A 21,324-nucleotide genomic window follows, 5' to 3' on the forward strand; every position below is an offset into this window, starting at 1 on the left:
TCCAGATGTGGGTCATAAGGCCATTTCTGACTCTAAAGGAGTTTAGTATAGTTGATATTTTTCACAGGGCATATCACTACTCTGAACAAAATCCGGATCCTCTTATTTAAATAAGTGGGAGGGGCAGAACTGACACTGGGTAGACAAGAAGTATAAAACAAATGCACATAAAATAATATTTGGAGAATGCTTAATATTCCAATGGAGAACTTGGAATGCTTCGTATAGTGACATGATAAAGTAAGCAAATTTAAAATGAAGCAATTTTTGATTCCAAAAAGAACCAAAAGTTCCATGAGATAAAATGCTATTAAATAGCTGAATAATATTCATAAGTCATAGGGAAATGAACACACATGGATTGAAAAAATTCTAGTATAATTACATTCCAAAGATGAAAGAGGTAAGCAGAAGCATAAGGTAACAGAAGAATGACAAATTCTCCATTTCTATAATAGGAAGCCAAAATATAATGCCTAAAATTGATAAATCAAGAAATAGCAAAATATGTCTATTACCTAGAAATGGAGAAAGGTAAATACACACATACACACACCAAAAATAAAATTCTAAGCCCCACAATCACCTGAAGGGACCCCTTCTCACAGCCAAGGGCATTCCAAAGTTAACCTGAAAAACTAGTTCAGACCATGATAGGAAGGGTGGATCAGACATGCCTCATTATACCCTCCTCCCTTTTGGATTTCAGGAAAAGCCAACCAGCATTAACATCAACATAGACCTTAAGTCTTTATAATCTATTCTGTCTGAAGCACACTACCTGGAGGCTTCATCTGCAAGATAAAACTTTAGTCACCACAACCCCTTATTATAACCCAGACATTTCCGTCCTATCGATTCCAGGTCTTCAGATAACAACTTAACTCTCAATTAATTGCTAATCAGAAATCTTTAAATCCATCTATGACCTAGAAGCCCCATCTTCAAGTTGTCCTGCCTTTCCAGATTGAACCAATGTGCATCTTACAGGTATTGACTGATGTATTATGTCTCACTAAAATGTATAAAAGCAAGCTGTAGCAACCTTGGGCACACGTCATCAGGACCATTTGAGGCTGTACATGGCACAGGTGTATCCCTAACCTTGGCAAAACAAACTTTCTAAATTGATTGAGACCTGGCTCAGATACTTTTGAGCTCACACACAGAAGGGAAAAGAACTGAAGAAGCTAATTCAGGCATTGAGAAGGGTCACACAGAAAAACGTTTCTCATAAGCCTTGTAGTACTATTCATTTTCTTTCTTTTAAACCATGCATATGTTACTTGGGTAAAATCTAAAGTTTTCTTTTTTAAAAAAGAAAACTTCATAAGTTAAAAAAAAATCCAATCAATAGGAATAAATTATGAACAACAAAAAGAATAAGGAATCTTTACAATAAATGCTTCATAACCAACGGGAAGAGAGGACACATTATTTCAATATTAGATCATGGGCCTTAGTTTCACATTAAATTATATGTCGAACCCTTTGTCAACAGTTGCCTAAAACAGTGCACAAAAAACTGCTTTATTGCACTGTAAAGAATATATTCTACTACAACTTCTCAGTATTTTGTTTTTTTAATAAATTCCACAGAATTGTGGATCCAATAATAGTCCACCGGTAAGACACAAGACAAAATTTGTTTTAACAAAGAAAATTAACCAGTAAAGAAAATTAAAACTCAATAATCTTTAACACTCTGGTCTGTTAAGACAGGATCTGGATGTGGAGTTCATGAAGTACTTCCCTGAAGTACCTTTGTACCTACAGAAAATTGCTCATCAAAAACTACATTTATAAATTTTGCATTTTGAAAAGTTATTTTATAGCTACCTCTGAAAAACTTAAGAACTTACCTTAAAAATACTTCAAATAAAATTCTAAATTTGGAGTTTGTTAAACTTATGTAAGGTTTTATAATTGATGTACAGATACACAGAGAGAGACAAAATTAATTACTCCAAATTTAAAACTGGCATAAATATTGCCACCAGAATTACATAACCCGGATTCATATCCTAAAACACAATGGTAAATATTTAGAGTTTTAACTTCCAAATCACTGAAGTAAAATATTTTGATAATTCTTGAAAACCTCTCATCTCCCAGAGCAAGTTCAGTTGTAAAAAGCTAGATTCATAAAATTAAAAACATTCCTGGCAGGCCCCAGTGTCAGAGTTTCCTTTCAGTTTATAATTGATGCCACTAACGGATGTTGGTTTTTATTTTCAATCACTCTTAAAATTTACTCTGTTTTACAATATTTATTTTTTTAAATCGATTAATTGTAGAAAAGAAACTTTAGTCTTGAGATCTAGATGTATGCTTCAAGAAGTCTCCCATAATAGGGTTGAATGACAAAGAAAATACTTAAGCAATTTTATATCCTTGAAAATGATACAAACTTGACCTAGAATAAAAAATAACCCACATGGACTGCAAAGAGTAAGGTAAATTTAAGAGAATAAAAATGCAAATGTGCATTTTAGCAGTCTCTTGAATTTATTAACCTAAAAGGTTTAATTTCCATTTTCCTGCATCAGCTTTATTTATAAAATGTCGTGCCCTATAAATACGCTGTTATTTTCTATAGTCAAGCACCCTCTTAACAAATCTTCTCATTAATATGTAAATTTAAAGTCAATCGGTCTTCTCCCTGACAGCCCCATGAATTCCTAGTGCACTGTATAATCGGCTTTGACTTGGCATCCACTATTTATCATCAAAGATGTCAGTTAGAAAAATTATGGAAAATGCACGGCAATTGATATGACTGCAATCTACTTTGTCAACACTTAATTGTTCCTCAAATCATACATTTACATATAAACAGCCTAAATACTGATCTATAATGATGCAAATAAACTAAATTAAAAATCTCTTCTTCCCCTGAAGAAGCTTGTTTGTATATGATGTGTTCATTTGAGAACTTACTGATAAAAGCATATACATCAGCTCATCTCAAAAAGTGTATCTACTAATTTTCGATTCCTCAACAAAAAACAATTTTGCCACACTTCAAGTATATTAACATAAACAAATGTTTGTAAAAATTCTATAGGAAACATGATTTTTCTCTTCGAAAGCAAATTTAATTATGGTTGTTAGCTAATTGCATGTCTGAGCACTGGATTGGGAGCCTCAAAGTTGGTTTTGACTGGAACACAATAAACAAACACACAAAACTTATTAAGGTAACTAAGAAATTATTTTAATTTACAACTCACGGGGTAATAAAATATAAAGGCAATAATGCTGGCCTGGGCATCAGATAATTCTGCTTATATTTCTGCTCCACCTTTTATAATTAATATTGCCTTAAGTGACTTGCTAAAATCTGTATAGATCGATTTCTTCATATATAAAATGGGTATAATAATTCTGATTGCCCTATGGCAAATGAAATACTATGTAAGAAACTACAGGCCAGGCATGGTGGCTCACACCTGTAATCCCAGCACTCTGGGAGGCTGAGGTGGGCGGATCACTTGAGGTCAGGAGTTCAACAACAGCCTGGCCAACATGCTGAAACCCCGTCTCTACTAACAATACAAAAGTTGGTTGGACCTGGTGGCGCATGTCTGTAATTCCACCTGCTTGGGAGGCTGAGGCAGAAGAATCGCTTGAACCTGGGAGGCAAGAGGTTGCAGTGAGCCAAGAACGCACCACTGCACCCCAGCCTGGGCAGCAGAGAGAGACTCTATTTCAAAAAAGAAAAAAAAAAAGAAAGAAAGTATAGCAAAAATAAGCCATTAAGTATAAAGCATCACAGTATTGTTTTTCACATTTTCTCTTAGTATCTGAGAGAAAACTGCTGGATTTAAATAAATTCAGTATTATAGGCAGGCTTTTTATTGTAAATTTAACTTTTATGTCAATATATTATTTTAGTGACACTTTTTCCTACTGGCAAATTCTTTACTTCAAGGTAAAATGGCCCTTAATTCATCAATAAATGGTGCTCACATGGCATTTATGTAAGTGACTTCTGCCTGCAGGTAAAAGGGAATGGAGGGCTAGAATGAAGACGTTTCTACTTGGATGATTACATGAAACAACACATTCAAATGTTGATGGTAAAAGGATAAAAAAGAGAGGTAACCTCTCAGGAATGACTCTGCTAGAGTACTGTTTCAGCTTGTCTTTTTATTGTATAATCATCTTAACCTTTCTTTACTACATGGTGTTCCTTTTACAACATCACATAAGAAAGAGCAAGCAAATATAAATGTCAAATACCTCTCAGTTTCTTCTAGCTGCAGTAAAACTCTGCTTTGAGATGTAGTCTGCCAACTTCTTTTTTTTTTGAGACACCCAGGTTGAAGTGCAGTGGTGCGATCTCGGCTCAGTGCAAGCTCCGTCTCCCAGGTTCACGCCATTCTCCTGCCTCAGCCTCCCAAGTAACTGGGACTACAGGCGCCCACCACCACACCTGACTAATTTTTTAAATATTTTTAATAGAGACAGGGTTTCAACATGTTAGCCAGGACGGTCTCGATCTCCTGACCTCGTGATCCACCTGCCTCGGCCTCCCAAAGTGCTGGGATTACAGGCGTGAGCCACCATGCCCAGCCTAGTCTGCCAACTTCTAAAGCTAAAACTACCATGTGTAGTCCTTAAAAAGTTGAAAGCAACATCAAGCCTAGGTCAGAAAGCACTGAAGGCTACAAATGGCTGGACTGCTCACTCCAAAGTTTCTCAGTAAAACGAAATCATAATTAGCATAGAGGAAGGCTGAGATGGGTAAACTGGAAGAGTGAGAGCACAGATATGGTCCTAATGTTGACCACTCATTTGAACCTTAATTTTATATAATGTATTTATAACAAGAGTCTAATATACTGTACAATTCTTGAATCTAATACTGCAATAAGGGCTGAGCCTTTCAAATCTTTCACACTGCTTCTGAACTGAATATATGTACGTATGCAGACAAAAGCCTGTTATACTGATTATTCTGGGCTAAACAAGACCCTCAAACAGAACTTAAACAATCAATGAATAATTTTTCCATGAATTGAGGTCAACTGATATGAACTTAAGTTAATAAATAAAGCGAAATATTTTATCCAAAGTGAAACTGATAACCACCAGAATAACTGAAATTAAACAGTTACCAATAATTGCCTCTAAGGGGTCAACCAAGAGGTTATGAGAAGGGAACATGTACTTGAATTGCTTCGATAATTTAAAAAAACAAGAAGAAGATTCGAGTTAGCTAAACTTACAAATCTTTTATTTAAGTGGTTTTCTTTCTTTCTTTTAAGCAAATGGATCTTTCTCAAAGGAAATCAAATTCAAAGCTGCATAAGAAAGGAAGGCAAAACAGGCTTCTGTGTTTGAAACAGTAGCTAGCAGAAGCCCAAAAAGCTGCACAGTCTAGAGCACCGCTGCCCCTGCTTTGCTTGTTCCTGTGGCAGTGCTAGCACATCCTGAGGGCTGATGTGCACACTGGAAAACCACTAAATTAGTCTAATAAGCACAGCATTTAGAATAACTCCAAGGTTGGATTGCAAGTAAGTGGCAAAGAAAAGAAATGACTTAGCCCATTCCAGTATGCCAGGGACAATGACCAGACTTCACCTCATATTTGTTCTAATTCATGTTCATGGAGTTAACATGTGAAAACACCAAGAATGAATATAGTGCCAATTTTTTAAATTATCTGTTAAAAAATAAATGTATATGATGGTAGAGAACTTAACTTTCCTTTGCAATGGCTTTAAAAGTAAATTTTATCTAAAATAAGATAAAATTCAAGGAACAGAAAAACAAACAAATAGACAAACATATAAAAGCAGAGATTTTACTATGCATTACATATTTTTAGCAAGTATGGTAAATAAACTATATATTTTAACTCCAGTTTCTATATAATTACAAGCAAAGGATCATTTGCATATAGCTACTGAAAATGATAGGAAAGTAAAATTTAAAAATTTAAATGGTGACAGTGATTAGCTAAGGCAAAATTGCCTATAACTTTATACAATAGAAAAAAAAATCTGAGCAGAAGTTTTGAAAGGAATTGGCTGAAATTAAACAAATTAGCTGTTTGGCAACAAAAATCTCTCATCAAAGTTACCATAAAAGGGCCTGGACATTTTCATCATAGAGATGTTCCTTAATCTAGCAAAAGTACCATCAAAAATGTACTTTGCTCAATGATAAATAAAATTAACTTTATAAAATTAAAATTCACAAGGATAGTGAAATTTCATCAGTTTAAGAGCATTATGTAACATAAGACTTTTATATATTAATAATTCAAAACATACTTTAATTTTTAAGACAGATAACATAATCATTTTGTTAATATTAAAAGTGAGATGAAAATCAGTATTACTCTCTTATGGATAAAGAAGTATTAACATTTCTAAATAGTTTTTAATGCTAATACTAAATCAATATAGAAAATATTGATCAAGATTTTATAATAATTTGCAAGCTTGATGTGTCATTGAAAGCATGTATCATACACATTTTTCCATGTTATTTACATTTTTCTAATTAACAAAAGCAAGATGTACTGAGCACGCAAGGCCTATCATAAGTATGTATACAGAACACTTTGATATAACAGGCGCTTTTTAAAATCTTTTTTCTTTTTTACACAAATTGGTTTCTAAAATCTGTAATACTGTATTTTAAAAAGATAAGACATCAAAAGATTAGGATGAATGTGCTACTCTTATAACATTTAAGGATTTCTTTAAAGTGGTTTAAAATTACCTTCAATCTTAAATGTATACATCCTAAGGATCTTAATTCCAAGCTATATGATAAAATTTTCTAAATTGTCAATATGATGAAAAGAATAAGGCATACTTCTAATGTTAATCTGCACAAAGAAAACAAATAGCTTCACTTAAATTATTAATTCTACTAAATGCTACCAGCCAAAGTGAAGAGAAGAAGAACACAAATGTTTTATAAATACAAAACTAGGAAAAAGTAGTTTAAAAGTTCAACAATATTTATCTATAGAGGCAAGAAATGAATTACTTTAGGTATAAATTCACATGCTATAGAATCACATCACCTACTTTTTTTACAAATGAGTACCTGGAATAGCTGGGGCTCAAAGATGTGAAAGTAACTAGTAACCAAAAAATCCACGGTTTGACAATGTCACTGTAAACACGGTGTCATGCTGCTCCTCCTAACAAGGGCCTCTTGCCAGTATCAAACTAAAAGTGTATATACTTACACCACTAAATATATGTATCAATCAGTGCCAGAACAATGGACAGTTATTCTTGCATTGATATTGGTTGCCTGCTTTAGTAAAAGAACAAGAGACCAATGAGTCTTCCTTAAATATGCAGATTTCTCTAGTTTACTACTCCTAATTTTTTGCACAAGTTTTAAAAAGCTCATCCATTCTCTTAGTATATTTGAAAGCGGCAGACTGTTCAACACTTACCTCTTTCCAAGGGCTGACAAACTGTGTCCGAGCATATCGAGTTAGCATGTGGATTATGACAACCTGCCCCCACTCTTCAACATCCACTAGTAAGTTACATAGCTTGCGGTAATTCTTATGAATCAGATCTATTCTGTCCGGGCATACTTCTTCAAAAGCCATCACAACACTGCCAGCTACCAACTAGAAAAGAAAGAAATAGTAACTTATTAAAAAATGTTTCTCCCCTACATCAAAGGTCTTACTCAGGCATTATATTAGTGTAATCAGTTTAATGGCAATCAATATTATTCAGTCATTCAATTAAAATGAATGTTCATGTTTGAATAACAAACTTTAAGGTGCCTATTCTTCAAAGAATAATTTTAGTAGTTATAATATGTCTAGAAAACTAATACTATTCTGAAGAGAAGTAAATTCTGATATTTTTATTTCACCAAGTTAAATTTCAATACATTGCTCCTATGTGGATTAAACATTAATTATGCACATTTTTCATGTTTAAAGCTAACCTAAATTCTAATCTAAAAATTCAGTACTTTGTTCATAACAATATTCAGAAAAAGAATCAAAACAATAACAAAGATCACACTGTGTCAGTTTAAAATGAGAACGACAATCATTCTACAGTGAGCTTACGTTAAAAAGTATACGAGAAATTCATAAATGTTTTTTAACAGAAGAACACTTTCAAATCATATACATCTTAATCCACCAGTATTTACCCAATATAATTTATTTACAAAGAAAACACACTGGCTGAAATTTTAGAACATCACCTGGGCTCTTAACACTTTTATAACAATGTATATAAGTTGTAATAATATATTACTAACAAAAGGCGGCTTTTCCAAGACCAATTAATGAATCATAATGTTAGTTTCTGAACTGTGATGCTTTTACAAAGTGGTAACATTAAGATTCCTTTACTCTAAAGATACAAACTAAGCAGAATATATATTACACAAATACTTCTATATATGTACAAATGATATATGTGCAGTTAGCCCACAATATAACACAGTTTTGAAAAACAAATTAATACCATATTCTATCTGAACACTAGGGATCTTCATTTTAGTGTCTAAAATTTCCCCAATGACTTAAAATAAGCAATTAAATGGAAATATAACTTACTGAAATGGTACTTTTTGAAAAATATTAGATACAATGATATTCATATTTTGAGTGTTTGTCCCTCTACTTGGCTGACATTTAGTTTATTAATATGCAACCAACAATACAATTGAAAGAAAACAGCTCAGAATATAGACTCGCTATTATGCTAAACAAGTTTCAAGTCCTGTGGGGATTTTATGAATTACCAATCAGTATAAACGTGAAGCTGCATTTATTGACTCCAGCCCTACCCATGTACTGGTGCCTGCTGGTCCCAGCATGTATGCACCTCAATCGAAAAAGCACAGAATTGATTATTTGTGTGAACTATATAAAAATGTATTATACATATAATTTTCTATTTGTTATACATATGGCAAGGAAGTTAAGCTCATGTTTTCAATCACATTTTGATGTCTTCTGCAAAAGACATAATTTCTTTAGAAATTATATTTTGTGATAATTACATTTCTATAAAGTGACAATTAGTATCATTTTAAAATATCATACAACAACTAAGTTTATGACATTAAACTCTAGAATAACTCACTGTGACATATAAACATCCCTATGTATTACCAACCTTATATTAATATCAAGATCAATTGGTAAAAGGTATTAAAGTGCAAAAATAAAGGATAGTATCTAGGATAAAATGATCCATGAAACTGAACAGGTAATTCAGTTTCACTTTTTAAAATACTATGTAAAATCAAGTTATTCTGTCTTACCAATTATTTTCTTCCAAATGTGTTTTGACACTAATTAAATGGAAAATTAATGGAAAATTAAATGGAAAATCAGCTACCACACAATATTAAATTCATTAAACCAAGAGCTACATGTACACAATAATTCTAACGTACTAAGACCTTCTAAGGTACTAACAAATATCATTAATTAAACAGATACAAATAAAGTTTAAGAAAACATCAAAATAATTAAAAAGCATATAAAGAGAGTACCTTTACAAAATAAAACTGACCATTTTAGATACTTAATCATATATTTTTAACAATCTGACCCTGGGCTAAACAATACAAGCAAAATTAATAATTCTGGTTTATTAAATGTTCAATATTCTATAAAACATTCAGAATTAAAATTAAATGATCTACTCAGATTTTAAAACCAAAAATATTGGTTTCCAAAAAACAGACAGTTAATTTCCATCTCACTGTGTCAATAGTAGCTTTTCATATAAGGGGAAAAATAAATCACTCCAACAAAACTAGCAATGAGCTCATCAAATTCAAATGCAGTTTTCCATTTATGTATTTTTTATATTAAAGCAATAAACATGGTTCATTTATCTTCCCTTGGTTGCCACGTTTTTCTGTGCTGTTGCTATGAACTTCAGCCATTAGCTGTGCTCCAAGGTAAACTACATGAACCATCAACAAAAGTGACACCCCATCTATGGAGTTCATATTTTCTCTAGATTATCTATGCTAGTTGACAAGCTGGTAATGAAAAAAATCACACTAAGCAAATGGCTCCTCTAATAACAATAAATTTTCTATAAAATTATGAAGGGTACAAAACGTTTCCTTGCATCTATTTTGTCATGAATTCTAATTAACATTGCAAAAACCTGAGAGTGCTGGGTCATCACAAGAAGTGCATCAAGGTTTGATTGATAATATGGTATAAGTTGGCCAATGCTGCCAAGATTTTCTTCCCTTAAATTAATGGCTATCCAACCTTCCCTAATCATACAGCCCAGATGATATTCCCCTTCTTATTTCAATTTTCTTGAGGCATGGAAAATGGGAAAGATCAGTCATTTATCTTCTAATAGCTGGATAATAGATCTATCACAATAAAACATCTGCACAAACTCAGGGGTGTGTTTTTTGCACATAACAGTGGGGCTTTTATGAACATTAAATCAATAACTTATAAAATTGTGTCTTACCCCTACAGTTTAGCTATAAACTACCAATCTATTCATTAAACATAATTTTGGAGCAAAAATTAAAAAGAGGAAATTTTATGTCCTCAAAAATATATAAATAAACCAGTGTTTCAGCAGGCACTGACCTAATTTGTTTTCCTAAGAAACTGTTTTCTATTAGAAGGTTAAATGCTATCAAAAGGATTTCTTTAGGATTAACTTGGAAGGAAAAGGAAATAAATACCACTCTGCTTCTGAAGTAATGATGAAAATTATGTCAACAAATATGGATTGCTACATTTTAAAGAAAAACAAGAGAAAGTGTTATTAATTTTAAAAATGAATTCATATGTGAACATTAGAAAAGGCTTGTAGTAAAGTAGGAAAGTGTTTAGGACATGTTGAGAAGTTAGATGAAAATGGTATAAAATTTAAGAATAAACAATAAAAAATTATATAAAGAAAAATGGTAACAGTTGATTGGAGATGACAGAATATAGATTAGATGCCCCCTTTTAAGTCCACTGACTACAGTTGTAAGGTTTCTGTAATATCTTTTACCTAAATTACACTAAAATGTTCTATTTTTAGGAAAAACTATTCATATGACACATACTGGTTTTTAGTAAAAGAGAAAAGCCATTCTATTGTATTTTAATATGTTTATAATTCCACCTTTCCTTAAAATTAGAATTATGGAACTAATTTTCTTTGAGATCTCAATTGAAAGAAAATATCCTCTAGCCTAAAAGAAGCAACAGATGGTATGCCTCAAAATCAACAGAGGTTAAATGAAGAAAGTTTAATAGATCAACATCTTTCAAATGTATATGTATCAGCAGCAACACCAATGTCATCATCGTAATAATGATCCCAAAAAACTGTTGCTGGCAACAAATAAATTCCTTTTCAAAATGTGGAAATAAATTAGACCTGGTACATTTAATTGGGAGATTTTTAAAATGAAAGTGATTTTTGATCCTCTATTGATTTTAAATGCCAATGCTGACACTAAAAATTTGGTGGTGGGGGGCAGGGGAAAAATGTACCTGTCTTCCTCCAATAAAGAATTACATGTGTCCAAAAAAAGGTAATAATTAAGATATGATCCACAAATATCTGTGCAGAATATTTTTAACCTTTCTACAATGGATTACAATCGCACGAAAGAAAAAATTCTCAGAAAACATTCTTAAAATACAGCTAATTTAAATACTGGGTAGACAAGTTAATGGTGCCTAAGTATGTCTGACTCTCCCAACCAAATCCAAAAATAAAAAACAAAGGACCAAAACCTATGCTTTAAGACTAACTTCAAAACAGAGAATCTTTAAACTTCAAATTATATATAAGTATAAATATAAACCCTAAATTCCAGATAACTATTTTCATGCTTGTATCACAAAACTTCTCAAAGACCTAAAACAGTATAGAAAAAAAATGCCTAGAACAAAGCAAGCAGAAGTTAATGGTGGGCCTAAAAGTAAACGAAAATCAACAACAGAAAGAGAAAGAACACCCTAAGTGTGAAAATACTGGAAAAGATTCTTGGTAGATCAGAGCAGACTATAACGAAAAGACTTGAAAGAGAGGATGACTCAATGAGGTTGTGTAGAAAGGGAAAGTTTCACGGAGAAAATTAGCTTAAAAAAAAAAGTAAGGGGAGAGCAGTCCTTTGGAAACTGTGAAATAACAGGAAAAAAGAAATAAGAGGGGCTGGGTGCAGAGGCTCATGCCTGTAATCCCAACACTTTGCATGACCAAAGTGAGAACACTTAAGCCCAGGAGTTCATGACCAGCCTGGGCAACACAATGGGACCCTATCTTTACAAAAAAATTTTTTTAATTAGCTGGGCATGGTGGTGCATGTCTATAGTCCCATTTACTCAGGAGGCTGGGACAGGAGGATTGCTTGTGCTGGGGAGGTCGAGGCTGCAGTGAGCCATGATCACACCACTGCACTCCAGCCCTGAGTGACAGAGTAAGACCCTGCCTAAAAAAGAAAAGAAAAGAAGAGAGAAAAATTTAGGCTGCTACAAAATATATCTCAAAATAGTCTGGGAACATATACTGGTCCTATGCATGCACATCCTCCCACCAAAAGGCCATCTACAAAGAAAACATACTTTGCAATTCTAAGAGAGAAGGTACTCTTGTACTAGGAATCTTGCAAGCTACCCCAAAAATCAAATCACCAATCCTGTCCAAAGAAATAAAAAGATGCAAGTAATCTGTAAGTACTAAAAACAGAAAATGAAAATCAAAACAATTCAACTGGTTAAAATTACTGACAAAGAAATATAAATGATGAAACAAAAGGAAACAACACAACACTTCAAAATGAATTAAATGCCCTCAAAAGAAGCGTTTGAAAATAGGAAATATAAATATAAATTATAAATTTTTTAAAGTTATCATAAATTAACAAAAGAACTCAGGATTGAGTGACACCAGGAAAGAAATCAAGAGGGCAAAAATAATCAGGCATGAAGACTAAATTGTAAGGTGTCCTTCGAATAAAATTACTGAATGAAAATTTAAAAAGGGGTATTAAAGGTAGAAAAAAAACCAAAAAAATAAAAATGAGATAAAGAAAGAAGTAAAGATGTTTAGAGACACAATGGTTGGAATGTAAAACAGGCAAAGAAGATCCAATGTGCATAAAATAGGAATCCCTGAAGAAGAAAAAAAATAACAGAGTTAATATTTAAAATTATAGTCTTTAAAAAAAAAAAACCACTTTGCTAGAGATAATATAAATTCTGAATCTACATTCTAAAAGGACTCAATGAGTACCAAGGCAAAACAATTGACCCACATCAAGAAATCCTGAAGCACCTTGCAAAAGTACTATATTTCAAAGATAAAATCTTCAGGGCCAGGCATCTTTCTTAATGCAAACACAATGTAAGCATTTCCTTTAGACTGAAACAAGGCAAGAATGTCCACCATCTCCACTACTATTGAATACAACTGCAGTGATGGCACTAAACAATATAATTAGACAAGAGAAATTAGAGTTCTAGGAACTGAAAAAGAGGAAGTAAAACATCTCTATTTGCAGATCTGATTCATTCTCTAATAAAAAAAAAAAAAAGAAGAGATTTCAGCTGCTTGCTTCTGCCTCAGAGTTGGCGCTGTCATGGCCAGTCAGTCTCAGGGGATCCAGCAGCTGCTGCAGGTTGCTGAAAAGGGTGTCTGAGACCTGCAGTGAAAGAACCGGAGGCAGAAGCAGACCAAAGCAGCAGCTCAAGGTGAAATTGAACAACATTGCCTGCAAAGGGAGAAAGAGTTCAAGGCCAAGGAGGCTGCTGCCCTGGGATCCCAAGGCAGCTGCAGCACTAAAGTAGAGGAGACCGAGGAGAAGAGAACCATCCAGAAGTAGTTTAGGCAGAAGAGAGGTGAAGTCTTGGCCTTCTTCTGCGACATCTGGTAGTCCATTCCTGCTAGTGGTTAGAACAATGAAGTTAAACATAATATTAATTGTTTGGACCACTTTTAGTTACTGAATCAAAGAGAACAGAATTCAAGAACTTGTTACATGTTACTACTTGGTGTATTAATAATCATTTAAAAGCAAAGACCCTTTGTCATGCAAAAAAAAAAAAAAAAAACCCAAGGAGGATGAATGAGGAAATTACCTCAAACAATAGAAGAATTCAGTAAAAAAGAATATAAAATTTATCATTCAAAAAAAAGCAATAGCTTTCTTAAATACCAACATAACGAGTTCAAAGATATAAATAATTGAAGCAATTTTGATTTACCATAGCATTAAAAAAAAAAGACTAAAGACAAAAACAATTCTAAACAAATAGTTAACTCTAATTATTAGGTCCCACGCTACTGTATACCCCACAGAGGTATAGTACTAGCAATTCTGAAGCAATAGTTTCTCTGCATTCTGGGACTCAGCAAAAATGTAAATAGATTGTGGAAATAAAAGTTGTGGTTCTTGTTTTCTTTTTTGTTTTTCTTCTTCTTTTTTTTTTTTTTTTTGTAGAGACAGGGTTTCACCATGTTGCCCAGGATGGTCTCGAACTCCTGGGCTCAAGGAATCCATCCACCTTGGCCTCCCAAAATGCTAGGATTACAGGCAAGAACCATGGTGCCTGGCCAGAGCCACATTTCTTAAAGTTGAATAGGAAGTTACAAATATAAAAAGGAAAGAGACTAGAAGGAATTCTGTGCTATACCACCAGAATTACAGGTGTCAGTAAAAACTTTGTTTTTTTACTATAGACAGAAAAAGAAATATGTATTAATTTTTAAAAAAAAAACAGGCCGGGCCCGGTGGCTCAAGCCTGTAATCCCAGCACTTTGGGAGGCCGAGACGGGCGGATCACGAGGTCAGGAGATCGAGACCATCCTGGCTAACACAGTGAAACCCCATCTCTACTAAAAATACAAAAACTAGCGGGCGAAGTGGCGGGCGCCTGTAGTCCCAGCTACTCGGGAGGCTGAGGCAGGAGAATGGTGTAAACCGGGAGGCGGAGCTTGCAGTGAGCTGAGATCCGGCCACTGCACTCCAGTCCCGGCGACAGAGCGAGACTCCGCCTCAAAAAAAAAAAAAAAAAAGAAAATGAACTTTGGCCGGGCGCGGTGGCTCAAGCCTGTAATCCCAGCATTTGGGAGGCCGAGACGGGGGATCACGAGGTCAGGAGATCGAGACCATCCTGGCTAACACGGTGAAACCCCGTCTCTACTAAAAATACAAAAAAAAACTAGCGGGCGAGGTGGCGGGCGCCTGTGGTCCCAGCTACTCGGGAGGCTGAGGCAGGAGAATGGCGTAAACCCGGGAGGCGGAGCTTGCAGTGAGCTGAGATCCGGCCACTGCACTCCAGACCGGGCGACAGAGCAAGACTCCGTCTCAAAAAAAAAAAAAAAAAAAAAAACATAGGCTGGGCGCGGTGGCTCAAGGCTGTAATCCCAGCACTTTGGAGGCCGAGACGGGCGATCACGAGGTCAAGAGATCGAGACCATCCTGGCTAACACGGTGAACCCCGTCTCTACTAAAAATACAAAAACTAGCGGGCGAAGTGGCGGGCGCCTGTAGTCCAGCTACTAGGGAGGCTGAGGCAGGAGAATGGCATAAACCCAGGAGGCGGAGCTTGCAGTGAGCTGAGATCCAGCCACTGCACTCCAGTCCGGGCCACAGAGCGAGACTCTGCCTCAAAAAAAAAAAAAAAAAAAAACATATAGTATATTACACTTTAGGAAAAATGAGTGCCTCACAAAGGGTAGGCCACCAAAGCCCCAAAGAATCTACCTATGAACACTGAGCATGAAACCACTGCATGGGGGTGGGGGAGACGTTAAAAACAATACTACACACTTAATTACTGTTACCAAGAATGTAACAAATTAATTCAATAGTCATTCAACAAATATTAATACTTGCGATGAACAAGTATTCAATATTTTTTTCTTTCTAGTGTATTTTGGAAAGAGACATTCCAATTTTACACAGATACTGTATTCTTTACATTCCTTTTTGAGTAATTATTTCTTATTTGGAATTTTTAACAACATCCTATGTGGTTGGTGTTAGGAACTGTTCTGAGGGTTTTATGTACAATAGTTCTTTCAACACAAACAGCAAATTTATAAATTAGATATTATAAACCCTACAAATCTGGAGACTAAAACTCATAAAGAATTGGTACATATACTATATGGCAGATGCTCAGACATTAAGCCAGTTCTACCTGATTCAAACGCCACTGTTTTTACCTATGATATGCTGTATCCTGTCTGGGAAGACATGCACATATTATACAGACAGAGTTCATTCCCAGGCCACCCAATGAATTTCTCGTAGTCTATAATGTAGCAGAAATGATGGTAAACCTCATTAAAATGAGAGATCTGCTTCTTGTAAATCTTACTGTTCTCCATGGTACTTAGTCAATCTCTTGCACTTATAATAGAAAAAAAACTAAGTATTTTTTAAATTATTAAAATTAAGTTAACCATAATATTAATAATATTGACTTCATATCCGGCAGATAGCATGCCTGTCATACAGAAGACAAAAAGGAATCAAATTGCTTTCCTCTGTTTTCATTTATAATCAATCTATATTTGGTTACCTCCTACGTTATACCAACTATGCACAGAAGAAATGCAATAATGATTTCTGGTATACTACAGACTAACAGATATTTACTAAATGGTCTAGGAAAGAAACTAGAAGTATAATCTCCAAGTATAAGACAATAGTTTCAAAAATATATAGTGAAAAAAATCATGAAAAGAATTAAAATGTTCACTAGAACATATTCACTTAATCTAAGAAAAAGCTGTAAAGGAGAAATGAGGAACAAAAAGGCACGAAACATATAAAAGCAAGTAAAATGACAGCTTCAAATTCAACTATATTAATAACAACATTAAGTGTGAATGGATTAAACATTCCAGTTACAGGCACACATTGGCAGATTAGATAAAAAGACAAGAGCCAACTACGCGCTGTCTATGGAGACATACATTAGATGCAAAAATATAAACAGGCTGAAAGTAAAAGGATGGAAAAAGATATATAATGGAAACAGCAACCATAAAAAAGCTAGAATAGCAGGCAAAACAGACATTAAAACAAAAACTGTTACTAGAGATAAAGAGGAACATTTTACAATGACAAAAGGAAGATTAAAAAAATTATAAACACATATGCACCAAACATCCAAGCTCCTAAATAGATGAAGGACACACTGACAGAATTAAAGAGACTTCAATACCCTATTTTCAATAATGAATAGAACAAGTAGGCATAAGATCAGCAAAGTAGAATATTTGAACAACACTAAAAAACAGATGTCTGATAAAACAGATATCTATAGAACACTCCACTCAACAACAGCAGAATACACATTCTAATCAAATGTTTATTGAACATCCAGGAGAGATCAAATGCTAAGCCATAAACCAATAGCTACAGCTACATGGGGCTAGTGCCTACTATATTAGATAGCTGCTATGCATAGATAGCACACACTCCCTGATGATAGCATCCTAAGATGACCTGGAATCCTTTTCCTCAGTAGTTTCAAAACATAAAAAGTGGGTACAAAAGCCCCATCTAAGATACTAATACACTAGTAATTCACATCCCCCATGAGTCACCTCTATTCCTTGATCTTACCACGTTAACCACTTAGCCACAGGTTAAAGAAAATTATTTTTTTTCCAACTTGCCTTTTTTCGGATTCTGATGAAGAAACACTTAATGATCTAAAACTCCAAATGCAATCTTTCTCATTACATGAAAATTTTTGTTCTTCAAAAATAGGCCTGTGTGCCATTAATATTTACACCATTTTGAAATCAATAAATATAACTATATAAAATATATAATGGTAAATGATACTACGTAAATAAAGCACATTTTTACTTCAAAGACATAAAAAGACATTACTTACTGTGCTTTTATCTTTCAGAAGTTTTTCAATTACTTCAATTAACATTTCCTTCTGCTCTGGATCAAGGCTAAAAAATATAAAAAGAACTTACATTAATTTTTTCCCTTTAATTCTAGCTTTAAATAAGCTCACCAATTCAAGGATGTTGAGAAACTTTTAAAGAGGGAAAGGAGAGCAAGAATTATTATAAGTTAGAAATAAAGAAAAAACAACGTAAAATGGGATGGTTTTTCTCATGAATGTGTCCTAATCTTTCCCTCTAATATTGTTCATGTGAACTAAACCAGATATCAATGGTTTAGTTAAGAAAGTACTGAAAGAATAAGTTCACTTCTAAAAGAGTTGGAAACTTTCAAGAAAGTAACTCTAAGTAGATAAACCACAAACTCTTTTTTCAAATGGGAAGAAAAAAATAACAAGACAGCAGTCATTATTTTACTATGGATACATACTTGCCAAAAACAAACATGGAGAATTTCCAAATAAAAATTTTATATCATACTAGTTCACTGATAGAGACATGCATTATAAAATTTGCCAACTAAAACTAAGAAAAATAAGAGGTAGTAATAAGATTAAAACATTTGAGATAGAATACTAACAGACTATAAGCTCAAGGCAAGGAGAGGCAAGCATTGAGGCTGAAATATATTGGAGCCCAGTGATAGGACTTTTAAATCATTACAGTGAGCATGTATCTTATCCCATAAGTTTATAAGCAGAAAAGGTGAGTGAGAAGCATGATAAAACTTTGTCTGACAGTTAACACAGGAAAAAAAGTTTTCACTTTTTACAAACACATACATTTATTATTAAGCATTATAATTATCTAGACAAACTTTTTAATTCTTTCAAATTTCAGCTTAAGTCTTCCTTCTCAAAGCAGTATTTCACTACCAAACCCATCTCATTACATCTTTACTTTCTGGTAACAAAATATGATAGGTCCCTGTCCTATCAAAGACATTGCTAGTGTACCTTTGTATATACATATATATCAAGTGCTAATATCTTATTCAGTTATAGACTGCCTTTAATTATGGCATGTCTTTGATTTTCTTCCTCAAATAATGATATGCTATTCATAATTAAGTGCCACATCCTCTACTGTTTTCATACATCTAAATACACCTAGCATGATACTGTGAATACAACATCAGAAACAGAAGAGAGTCTCAAAAAGCTTGAGGAATAAATGATAGCTGAAAATAATACCAAATTGTTGTAGATAATTCTATTTGGACAGTAAACTTTCCACAGAGATCAGGGCATTATACAATATTGCATAACATTTCTAAAATATCACACAGATATGGTATAGCACTATATTTCAAATCACTACACTTTTTTAAATTACTTAATAAAATAGCTCTGAAAAGAATTAGACAAGGAAGGGAGCAGCAGGAACAACGATAGAAGGAAAAACAAATATAAGTGAGTTGAGAGGAACACACACTTAAGATTCTACTGTAAACAGGAAAAACAAAATCTCAATTTTCTAATAATACAAACATATGTGAACATGAGATAGACTATACAGATGAGAATTCAAATTCTGATTGTTCTTAAGTTGTAAAATCTATAAATTATCACAGGCTCTAACAGCCTCACAAATAAAAACCTGCACAGGATCTCTACAGCCAAAACAAAATTAAAGATGTGTAAGGAACGTTTGCAGCCGGGAAAATACCATCATATGGTCACTGGATTTACTTAGTATAAGAACAGGCTAGCTAAAAGAGCTACTAAAATAAGCCTCTGTGGTCTACAACATTAGAGATCTTTCGTATATTGTTAACAATGCACTTACCTGTATAATTTTTGTATTGCATGTGCTGCATTCTTCCTAACATATGGTGATAAGTCAGCAGAAGCTTCCTTAATAGCAAGCATCATGATGGGTACAATAATTGGCACTCTAATACTTGACAGAACTCTCAAAGCACTTGCACGAATTAGTTGGTTTGGGTCCTAAAAACAGTGCAAAAATATTCACCAAATTTTCAACTTTACAATATTTCAAAGACATCTTTAAGATGCAGTTAATAGATGCTTAAAGGGTGTAATAGAACAATAGCAAAAGAAAGCTACTTAATTTAAAATGAACAACTAGTATATGGGAAGGGGAAAAAAAGACAGAAATAAATAAATGTTTACTTCTTTAATAATGTTTTAAATACAAGTAATAGTTATAATTCTAGTTGGTCATTTATTACTAAATATGCTGGGTTTTTAGACTTAATAAAATGCTGCAGGTCATCAATTTCATGTTTAAAAATGTCTCATAACCCCCTTTGCACACTTTCAACAACTAGTATAATGATAAACAGCTCTTTGAAGCATGAAAATAATTATATTGAATATAAACAAACATATAGAAGCTGCAACATATACAGCAAGGTTTCAGTTGGTTGTATAAATTATTTTCTAAGTGTACTGAGTAGGCACTATAGGAGGCCTTTAACTCTTTCAAGACACTACTGTGCTATTTAGTGGATTATTACTCCACTTCTTTAAATGACACACTTTCAACTCTGCAGAAACCTTGTAGCTATTTGCCTACCCACTCCATTATTTACCTTCAGAGCTCGCTGAAAAGTGCTTATGGACAGGAGTGCAAGATCCTGCTGTTCTTCAGCATATCGAACCAGGTAAACATACACCAACTTCTTGATCTGTTAAAAAACAATCATTTATTTGTAGCCAGAGTGAACATTTAAAACTCAGTATTTGCTATACCAAAATCCATGCTCAGTTTTTCGCAAGTAAATAACTGAATCTGGTCACATCTTAGATTGTAAAATAAAAATAATATTTTGTGGGATAATAAGTAGCAACAGAAAAAGTCTTTAAAGTAATCATTTTAATAGTCCAGTCCACAATAGCAATAGCCTATAAAAGTGCCCCTTCCTCTTGAAGGGAATAAAAAATCCCTCAGCAGATCTCATATAAGAATATTAACTAAATTGTAAAAATATTTTCAAAATGCGAGATGAAAATAAAAGAAAGAAGCTAGGCATGGTGTGCATGCTTGTAGTCCCAGCTATGCAGGAGGCTGAGGCAGGAAGATCACTTGAGCCCAGGAGTTAGAGGCCATCCTGGGCAACATAGAGAGACCTTATCTCTTTAAAAAATAATAAGAAAGAATTTGGGCCCCGGCCACTAACTATACGTTATGGGAACTTGTTTCCTCATCTGTTAAAAGAGTCCAGAGCCCTAACTCTGATTTTTATGGTAATACTCACATTTCAACATGCATTACATGATATTTTCAGTCCAGTAAGAATAATGTGTGACTATTAATACCAATTTAACGTAATAAAAATTCAAAAAGATTGGATGTGTGTTCTGAAAACAGTTTTTTGGTTTTTGATTTTTTTCTGAGACACTGTCTTGCTTTGTCACACAGGGTGCAGTGCAATAGCACAATCACAGCTCACTGCAGTCTCAACCTC

The 21,324-nt window shown here is 33.8% G+C and overlaps 1 protein-coding gene across 5 annotated transcripts in view; it reads right to left on the minus strand.

The window, feature by feature from the left end:
* AP3B1 (adaptor related protein complex 3 subunit beta 1) overlaps nucleotides 1–21,324 on the minus strand; it is a 302,972-nt gene that overhangs the window by 207,583 nt on the left and 74,065 nt on the right. For all 5 annotated transcript variants that reach the window (XM_033179939.1, XM_033179938.1, XM_033179941.1 and 2 more), the window contains exons 4-7: nucleotides 20,449–20,544; nucleotides 19,680–19,840; nucleotides 17,870–17,936; nucleotides 7,433–7,615 (exon numbers count right to left, since the gene is read on the minus strand). In XM_033179939.1, coding sequence (XP_033035830.1) covers nucleotides 7,433–7,615; nucleotides 17,870–17,936; nucleotides 19,680–19,840; nucleotides 20,449–20,544 — 507 coding nt within the window. The remainder of the gene's footprint in view (nucleotides 1–7,432; nucleotides 7,616–17,869; nucleotides 17,937–19,679; nucleotides 19,841–20,448; nucleotides 20,545–21,324) is intronic.

Source organism: Trachypithecus francoisi, unplaced genomic scaffold (assembly GCF_009764315.1).
Source record: "Trachypithecus francoisi isolate TF-2019V2 unplaced genomic scaffold, Tfra_2.0 Lachesis_group2, whole genome shotgun sequence".
Classification (NCBI taxonomy): Eukaryota; Metazoa; Chordata; class Mammalia; order Primates; family Cercopithecidae; genus Trachypithecus; species Trachypithecus francoisi.